Here is a 9,868-nt window from a genome sequence, read left to right as displayed (position 1 = left end):
GAGGGCAGCAACAGGTAAAGGCCTCGCCTCGCCTCGCCTCGCCTCGCCGCGGGGCCACCGCCCAGCCCGCCGCATTTGCCCGACGGCCGGGGGGAGCGAGTCCTTTTCAACGGGCCTGCGGGGAAGCGGCCGCTGAGGAGCTCCAGCCCCATAGGAGGCGTAGGGATAAACGTTAAAAGGAAAGCAGTAGGAAGCAGTGCAGGTTTTCTGGGCTGGCCTCAAGTTGCTTCATAACTTGAACAGGGGGTTTCACAATCTGCATTCTTAGCAGTGGTCACTTAGCAGTGGTTCCGGGTTACTATGAATAAGAGTTGGCAATTTAAGAGAGTTATTAAGCAGATTTCAGAAGTTAGTGCTTTTCTTGAACAGGATGAAATGGGAGTAACATGTCTTGTGTAAATTAAATGTTTATATTCGGTAGGTAGTTACTCTGACTTGTCAGAGTCTGACTACCATGAGAGGCAAGGCAATTGCCTTGATTTAGTATTGCAGTATGGTGAGCAGCCTCTGTTAAAGCAAGCTGATGCTGCAGTCTTCCCTTTTTTTTTCTGCAGAAGAATGCATTTTTGCATACAGTCATCAGCTTGCCATCACCCATTGCTCCCATTTTATACCTGTGTGACTTTAGTTGAATTGTGCCAGTGTAAAACTGAAGTAATGCTGTTATTCTGCACTGTGGTGTTGTCTGCTTAAAAATAACCAATGAACATTTAAAAAATACTGGGTTTGAGTAATACTTGATTTTGTTGTGTACAGAAGGACAGCTGTGCCAGTACTACAGGTGCTGGTCGACAATTTCAGAATTGGAAGGTGAAAGCCAAACAAGCTAAGAAAGTTGAATTCATAAGAACTGCAGAAAAGCTAAAAACTCAGTAAGTTAAACCCTTTATTGTAAGTAATATTTTCATGCTGTTCTGGAGATAAGGTTCAAGGTAAGAATTTATGGCAATGAAACCTTTAGGCTACGATTTCCTTTTCAGGAGCTCAGGCAGATTATTGTGGTTGTTACCGTAGTTCAGGATAGCTCCGAAATGCCCGTTCTAATTACCATTTGGACTTCGATCAGTCATCCTCTTTAGTAAGATGTTGCTACACCAGAAATGCAAAAGAGAAAGTGCATGTGGCATAACTGAGTTGTGTTTTCCTACTCAGCTGTGCTTACCTTTAAGGACCTAAAACTCTTAAAATGAACAAAAGGGGAATTGCAGCATCATCACAATAGCTTCCTCAGAGAACATTGAAAGCACTTCATCTAGAATACCTAGGCCACTGTTTAGGAAAGTGTGGGTTCAAGACAGCTCAGGCACAGAAGTAGTGCAGATCTGTTTCCCCATGTCTTGAGTAAGTGCTGTAACAACTAAGCTGGCAGCTGAAAGAACAGGGAGGTTTCTTCTTGAGCTGCTGAGCTTTATCAGAAAGAGCTGACACAGCCACCCAGCTCCAGAAGTTTGTAGTTGTGAGCCCTGAATGAACAGTGACAATAAAGTCTCACAGCAGTGTTTCATGCTGTCTGACTGAATCAACAAATCCTTGATTATTCTGGATCCTAGGTTATGGCTCAAAAATTGACTGCTGGTTGATACAGATGTTCGAAGCAGCTTCAAAAGAGGCTTCCCATTTAACTACAGCACATAGTTCTTTTGTAGTCATTGTGCTCTGAAGGCTTCTAGTACACTGTGTGGTGAGATTTGGTACTTTGGTTTGCTCTGTGAATTCCAGTGCACAGCAAAGCATTTGAACTATGAACCGTAAAAAGCACCATAAAGGGATTTGAACCATATAGCAGCAATAGTCTGCTGAAGAACCAAGCTGCTACTGAGAGTTTCTTGGGCTGTCAGTAATGTTGCTTAACACTGGGAATCCTACCAGATGTGTCTCTATTGTGTGCCACCCATGTCCTGCTGTTCTGATATCTAATGTGATGGCCCCAAACTTCACAGGTGTGCTAAGGAGCGCAGTATCTGCAGTCCTTTTTGCAGGTGCTGTTGTGTAGGTTAAACCCTAGTATACTGTCTGGCTGTAGTAAGGCAAAGCCTGTCCCACTGAGATGTACTCTAAAGCTTCTGACCTTAGAAAGCAAAAGTCACCTATAGCTCTCCACACTATACATAAAGCATACTAAGTAAGGTAGCAGTTTTAATAAGTTATTTGAATGCGAATGCACTTGAATTTGAATCTTCAGTTGCTGTAGTACTATTACTAGTGTTAAGGTTGAGGGAATATACTTGTTTTGTTTGTGCTGTGGCTCCATCTGTGTGTGCAACTGTGTCAATACAGCCTGTCTCTGTCCCTGTGCTTTCCAATGAAATTTTCATAAGGCTCCCTGGTAGCATACAGATAAAATTTCAGGCCATTTCAGTGTGTGAACCACTGCCTGTCAATGAGGTAATTTCCTTGTTTACTTCTTGTTCAAGTTCTTGGGTTACTTCTGTGTGTAACTTATAACTGCAGAAAGATTTTGCTTGAAAACAACTGTAGGAACAAATGAGTGATTTCTATAAAATCTATCATAAGACAGTCCTGTTGGCACAGCCTCAGCTAGATACTAACCTTGGAAGATCTTGGTTTTGCTAAGCATTCATGTCTTACTCAGTGTGGCAACCTTTTCCTCCAGGCTTGCAAATGTAGAGAAAGACAAAAATGGACATCTTTACAATAGGAAGAATAATTTCAGGGTAGAATACATCATACTAGAGGAACTGGAACGTAGCATGACTGTCAGCAGGAAAACTGAAAGTAAGTTGGATTTTATTTGTGATTTTTGGTTGGGTTTTTTTAACTGTTGTTTAAAATGGTTTCATAATCAGTAGTACAGAGAGATTAGTTCAGGTGGATGGTAGATGCTGATAGAAGTGTGGTATTTTACCGTGTGTGCTGCTTATAAAGAAGACTTCCACAGTTCATTTGCAAAATTCAGAAGCATAAACATTTTTGGCCTTCTGTGTTACTGTTTTCTTTTAATCTTGAATGTAACAGATACATTCTACCAAATTTGTTGTGGGTGGTTACTGATTCAGAAACTCGGAATCAATTTTGTGTGTGTATTGCAAAATCTAATGTAGTCTAGCTAAGGTACAATAAATATATACTTACCACAGTGTAAGTTTTCACACACTGATTGCTGCCTTTAAATACACTTTTAAACAGTTCTGTGTTTTCATTTTTCAAATTTGTGGGTAATGAATATTCACAGTATACATAGTGCTGTGAGATAGTACACAATCTGTCCTACAGCATCTGTTTTAATTAAAAAGGGTGACTCCCTGGTCACAATACCTAGTTTATTTCAAAAGTAATCAAATAAATTGTATTATGCCTTCTGATACAGAAGATCAAAACAAAATAAGTTGAAGGACATGTAGAGACAACTAAATATACACTTGCCTTACAAATTTGTATGCGTTTTAACATGCATCTTTTAATTAAGGAAACTAACTGCATCCATTACATGTGGCAGTCCTTAAGAAAGTAACAATTTCTGAAGAATGACTGAGCAAAAAGTTCCAAAAATGTTCCAGTGGTTGTTGTGAGATAATAAAGAGGACAAAGATAAAAGGTGTAAAGCACTACATGTGAAATGTGCAGGAGTGTTAAGAGTATGATCTTTTAGGCTGTGGTCTAGAACCCCCAGAATTCCTATTTACTATGTTCAGGTCTTTCAGCATGACCTATGTGCTTTTACACTTTATGTGTTCTCAGCAGGAACTAGTAGTGTCATGTCTTAGGTACATGTTGTTTAGTTCTTGGACTCTGTTATCCATTCCTTAATCCAAATCTTTTAGGATAGAAGATAAAGCTCCTTAGTACCTAAGGTGAATCCAGAACTTCATCCTCATCAGTATTGTATTTATGGACTCATGAGGAGCCAAGTGGTAATAAAACAAATAAGTGCATGCTTGGAGTACATGAAAACATTCTACTTTAGTTAACACAGCAAATAAATAAATCCTGCTGTAGTTGTACATTCACATATGCTTTCCAAGTTTGATTTCTCTTAATTGCTGAGTGTTTTGAGGCCTAGGTCAGAGTCTCCCTCAAAATTCTAGAGGAGGTGTCATCTCTATAGGCAATATTATCCAAACTGTGGTTACTTGATAAAAGGTTTGGAAAAAGAAAAAACAAACAAACAAGCCTGCTTTAATCTAGATACGGCTATTCTGTTGACCTCATTACAAATATGAGCTACGAATTTTAAAATCTGTTGATGTTATGTGGGGACATACATGGCCCATGCAGTTACAGTCATGTTAAAATGTGTTATTGCAGTTTCACATGATCAGTCAGAATTTGTGTCCTCTAGATGAAATCTGCAGTTTATTTTGGACACTTCATTGCTTTTGTTCTTGTATTTAATTCCATGCACAAACTCTTAGAACTATCTGCACCTTATTTTGTTTAACAGAAGCCAAAATTCTGCAGCAGCTATCAAAAATACAAAATAATGTGAAGAGACTTCAGCAACAATTGAAAGATGAGAAGCCTACACCAGAATGTAAGTCATGATGACAGATTTAAAGACCGTTTTCCTCTATACACACATTTCTTGCATTGCTGGGCTTATGATTCTCCTGCAGACTTGCAATTATTTCTTCTCCAGTCTGTCTGCTCTTCCAGGAATTCTGGGAAGAGAAGAATGCAGAAATGTAAGAAATGGTGAAAGACCTTGCAGCTTTATGTGGAAACAGAGAAACTTGCTCTGTCTTTGAAGTGGTATGGGTTTGTTTCTTCAGGCTGTTGAAAGTCAGGTATTTTCTGTATGTAACTCTTTGCCTTATGCAAAATAAAGTTAGTATTCTAGTGCCATTTAGATATAGCTCCCTTCCATCTGGTAAGAGGTTGCAGAGTAGAGTCTACAGGGAACTCATTTCTAGCTGTCCACATGGCTTGAAGTGTAAATTGGAATATTCTGTGGAAAATGCTCAAACAACTTTTTCAGTTTGGCTATTCTGAAACTTTTAGGAAATAGGCACTGAAAGAACCATTTTCCTGTGATACGCTGGTACCTCCTGTTGAGCTCAGGTTGAAGTCCTCCTACTGGCTGAGGGCTTTCTGATACTGGATAAAATGTATCTCACTTCATTTATTCAGTGTCTATTTTATAAAAAACCGTATTGTCTTCTTAAGCTGTCAGCAGAGATAGCAAGGCATGAAAGTTGAACTAAGAGTTTTAGATTCTGTAACTGTACCAATTCAGTTTATGATTTGTTAAACTATGTTGTGCTAGTTTAAAACAGATTCTAAAACTTTTTTTCTACCACTGCGAAACAGATCTTCTCTAGACAGCTGTCTTACCGTCTTTCTCAGCATCAGGAACGCAGCTTGCTGACAGTACAGGATAAAGTCTTACTTCAGTGTTTCTTTGTCAGCTTTGTAAAAGTAGTGACCTGTAGGTTAAATAGGATTGCTGCAGCCTGGTATAGACCCAAGAGTTGACTGTGCTTCTTAAGTCACTAATTGCTTTGTTATAAAAACCAAAAGTGGAAACTCGTTAGGATAAGGCTGTCTTATTCTATGAATCAGTTGAAGGTTACTCAGAATTAGACTTAATGGAAATGTTTAATGGAAATAAACATTTCCATTATTTGCATCCAATTAGCTAAATCACTGTGAAATCACACCTTTTGAATAAATGACAGTCTGTCTTTTAAGGCTGTTTGAGATGGAAATGCATGCTTTTTTGTAGACTGAAATAAAAGTGTTCCAGAAGTCTTTGCAAGTGCCTACATTTCTGGATAGTGCTGAATTACTGGTAAATTCTGTAGACTTCTTAAGTTATATGCTCTTTACTTCTTTTGCTTTTTAGTTGTTGACAAGCTCAAGGAAAAGATGGAAGAAGTTGAAAATGCAATCAATGCTTTTAAAGAGGAACAGAGGCAAATGTATGTTTATTATTCAGCTACAAGAAAGTGCTTTCATAAGACACAATGAAAACTTTGCATTAATCAACTATTATTTTGATTTACTCTTTTGCTAGTGATTCCTGTGGTGTGTAAATCAAAACTCAAGCTATCAACAATAGAATCTCGATAAACAACCTTTTAGAGAGGCTGCTTATATAGTTATTGCAGTGATCCAATGTCACAATTTTCCTGTGAAAAGGCTTTTCAGAGAAAGCCTGCAGAAGAGAGTAGATTGTGGGGATTTTGTTGGTGCTGTTTTGTTTTTTTAAGTGGGTGGGGGTTTTTCCCTTTCACTCCACAGGTGTCAGGAGGGGATTGAGTTAGTTGTTTGACATAAATGTGTGCTTTCACTAAAAAGGTAACTTAGTTCTGATTATGTAGTGCTTTATTATGGGATCATCACAACCTTGTTGTCATCTGTGTTACCATTTCAGTTCTTAATCTTTTAAGAATACCTTTTGTGTGGTATTGAACAATTCCAAAATTAATTTTCAGTGAATGAACAAGGAGTACTGGATTTTTCTGGTTACATTTCAGTGTTTGTTCTCTTTTCAGATATGAACAGCTTTTGAAGGAGGAGAAAACTACCGTTAATGAGCTCAGTGTCTTTGAGAGAAAAATGGAATTATGGGCATTAGGCAGCTCAACAGAAAAAATTTTGAAATTACCATCAGCCAGAGTCTCAGCTGACAAAACATTGGAAAGTCATCTAACTGAAGAAGTATTAGAGTTTGAAAGATTTCTTCAGCAAACAAGAGGGTGGCAGGGAGGCTGGGATGATTATGATCATCAAAATTTTCTGAAAGTATGGACAAAACACAAAGGAAAGCTGTCCTACATAGATGAAGCCCTTGAATATCTCTGTGGCAGAACAAAAGAAGATATTGAACAGCATAACAAATGGTATCAAGAATTTCTAATGTTACGCAAAAGAAAGAACGAGGTAAAATAACCCCTCTAGGGCTTTTGTAGCTTTAAGAAAAAGGGCTTATTTTTTGTATTCACTTCTCTGGTGGTAGTGCTAGGTGGATTTCTGTTATAGTTCATGGTATATAACTGAAGTCCTTAGCATCCTCAACTTGCCAAAAATATTTTGTCTTCAAGAATTACCAATAAGTGTAGATCTAACAGTGCACTGAAGTGAGCTGTGTATTGCCAAAGTGTATCATAAATGCTTCTGATGGCAGTGGTCCAGCAACTTAGATGCTGATCCCAGAGCACTAAGTGATCCTATCTGTCCCACCATATAGACAATATACCTATGCCGTACTGACATAGAGAATTATGATTCCTTCAAGATACACTGACATAAAATCTGAATTATAAAATAAGTGGAATTGTTAATTTGAAGAAAAAATTTAAGACCTGAAATATGTTTGCATTAGAAAAGCATATTACAACAACATTTGTAACTACACAAAATTAATATGAATGCCATAACTTAAATAATTTTAGCAGGAACATATTAAACCTGCCTGTGTGATCCATGAAATAGGAAAAAAAAACAAACCCAAAAACACGTGAGAAAGCAGACATAAATGCTTCCTTACCTTAAGTTTTGCCCTTAGTAGACTTTTAATTACTGTAATCTGCAGTGTGTATCCTTGGAGCATATGTTTTCATCCAACCAAATCAACAGGAATGTGTAAAACTTTCACAAAAACTTTTTTTTTTCCCTGTGCTTTTCTCTTGCAGTCAGTTAAGTGGAAAGAAAAGCAGCAGCAAGAAAAAGAAAGGAACTTGAAGGAGAAAAAGAAGTCAGAAAAAATGCTCAGTGAAGAATGGCTACAGCATGAAGAAGCTCAGAACCAAAAAGCAGAAGAGAGAAAAAACCAACAAGCAGCAATTAAAGGATGGAAGAAACAGAAAGCAACAGTATTTGCAATGGAAGAAGAATCACAATTAAAACTAGAAGAGAAGGAGAAAAAGCAACAAAAAGAATGCCAGCGCCACATGAAATTCCTGTTGGAAAGGTATACCTTGCAGAAGAAAGAAAAGGAAGAACTTGAAAAGCTTGAAAAGGTGAGGAGAGAGGAAGCTGAAAAGGAGAAAAGGAAGAGAACCACTGCAGAAAAAATTACTAAATTTCAAGAGCGTGTGGTAATTATGTATCCATTTATGCATGTTGTTTTAAATTCACTTACTTCCTCTTATAATCTGTTAATCTTCTTAAAATGCAAATTTCATTCATTTAAATCTATTTGATTCACTGTAACAGCATCTGTTATATACCAGAACCAGTACGAAACTTTACTTTAGACAAAGGTGTTCCTTTTCCTCAGTATCTAAATTCTATGGGATTATTCAAGACTGTAATGCTTTATACATATAGAAGTGGTTTTATTTACTCCAGTGTGAAAATGTTGGTGAAAAACAGCTTGGGCTGCATTGTTTTCCATGCTATAGAAAACATCAGATGGCCTGATTGTCGTATGCAGATATGAAATAAAGACATGTCTGAATATCCTGCAGGTTTCAGTAGCTGGAAGGTCAAGTTAGATCCCAATGTAAATCTCATTACTGGAGAACTGATATTATTGTCACCATTCACACTAGAGTTCATTTTTGTAACCACTACAATCAATTTTTTTTAAAAAAGCTGTAACTAATTTGCTTGTGCAGGACAAGCTATAGCATGTAGCTACCTAGTGTCAAATTATTTCAAAACAACAAAAACAATTAACTGTGAAATGGCTGCATATATATTTTCATGCAATTTGTTTCATTTTCAAGGAAAAGTTTGCTTTTTCCTTCGTTATGTGTTGCAGGATCTACAATATAACCTGGAACTAAGGATTCTACAAAGAGAAGCTAAAGTAGAGAAACGCGAAAAAGAAAAAATGCAGGCAAAGAGAGAAGGTGTATTACCTTTTTTGTTTCAATCTGAAGTGAGTGTGATTTGGTTGTTTAAAGAACCTTTTTCCTCATTGATCTGAAACCCAATTATTTTTACTTATCTAAATGGTTGATAAAGAAAAAAAAAAAGGCAAGTTGTTATCACGAGATGAAAATGCAGCAGGCGTAGTTGTTTTTGAAAAAGGTGTTGTGGGGGGTGAAATCAAGTAGGAATTTATTTATCTCCCAGCAGTATTTTTTCTGGGTAAAGCCTGTACTTCATACAAATGAGCAGCAATATGAGTGGTGGTTTTTAACTTTTTAAATTGTTTTCTACTATTAGTAGAGCTGGCTTCTGGAAGAGTTTTGGCAACATTGTTTTGGTTCTTAATAGTTTAACCTTCTAAATTTCTGAAATTCAGTGAGAGCAAGCAGTTTTTGTCCCTCTTACTGATTTCATGTTTTAGCTGTTTCCTGAGATAGTGTGGAGGGAAAAGTCTAGCTAGTCAGCAGTGTTTTGTTTACTCTTCACCTATTCATACCATGATGCAATGAGTGTATATAACTCATTCTGTGCTCAGTGAAAATAGATGGATCTTTTTGCTTGTTTGATTCTTGAGGTCGAGATTCCTGTAACTAGACACCAGACCAGGTTGTCCAGACCTATGAAGGCCTGGGAGGAGCGCATGAAAGAGATAGCACCAAGAGCTTCAGAACTGCTTTTATATATTCCTCATCGGTAAAGGGGAGAACAAAGGACGTGTAGCATGATATACATGCAATTAGGTATGAGCTCTTCATGCTTTTCTGCCTTGTTTTTAGAGCTATCCCAGCCTGGAGACAAGGGTTGTAGATGAGCACCTGCCTGTCTGTCGCAGGATGATGACTTCCTTGCCTGTGAAGCGGCCAGCAGCCCTCAGGAGTTGTCACAAAATTCGCTTGATGCAATGACCTATTACCTTTGTATTTTATGAGTGTCGGACTTGAAACGTCACCTGGCAGCCTGGCAGGGTTTGCGTGACGACATGTATTTCCGTTTGCATTAAACGCGCCTTTGCCTGCAGGCCGCCTCCAGCCTCCGTGACACGAGTCGCGGCCACCGACCCTTCCGCGGGCCGTGGGCTGTCTCTTAT

At 38.0% G+C, this 9,868-nt stretch overlaps 1 protein-coding gene across 1 annotated transcript in view; it reads left to right on the top strand.

Moving 5' to 3' along the window:
* The window catches only part of CCDC112 (coiled-coil domain containing 112), an 11,581-nt gene extending 1,734 nt beyond the window's left edge, over nucleotides 1–9,847 (top strand). The window contains exons 2-11 of the mRNA XM_026865762.1: nucleotides 9–14; nucleotides 757–872; nucleotides 2,615–2,736; nucleotides 4,403–4,492; nucleotides 5,804–5,879; nucleotides 6,456–6,843; nucleotides 7,596–7,997; nucleotides 8,669–8,761; nucleotides 9,356–9,474; nucleotides 9,558–9,847. Coding sequence (XP_026721563.1) covers nucleotides 9–14; nucleotides 757–872; nucleotides 2,615–2,736; nucleotides 4,403–4,492; nucleotides 5,804–5,879; nucleotides 6,456–6,843; nucleotides 7,596–7,997; nucleotides 8,669–8,761; nucleotides 9,356–9,474; nucleotides 9,558–9,588 — 1,443 coding nt within the window. The 3' untranslated portion in view covers nucleotides 9,589–9,847. The remainder of the gene's footprint in view (nucleotides 1–8; nucleotides 15–756; nucleotides 873–2,614; nucleotides 2,737–4,402; nucleotides 4,493–5,803; nucleotides 5,880–6,455; nucleotides 6,844–7,595; nucleotides 7,998–8,668; nucleotides 8,762–9,355; nucleotides 9,475–9,557) is intronic.
* Nucleotides 9,848–9,868: the final 21 nt, after the last annotated feature.

The sequence above is a fragment of the Athene cunicularia genome (genome assembly GCF_003259725.1).
Source record: "Athene cunicularia isolate RWA chromosome Z unlocalized genomic scaffold, athCun1 chrZ_part1, whole genome shotgun sequence".
In the NCBI taxonomy this organism is placed as follows: Eukaryota; Metazoa; Chordata; class Aves; order Strigiformes; family Strigidae; genus Athene; species Athene cunicularia.
The sequence above is the reverse complement of the archived record's forward strand: the minus strand, read 5'-3'. Positions and strand labels throughout refer to the sequence as shown.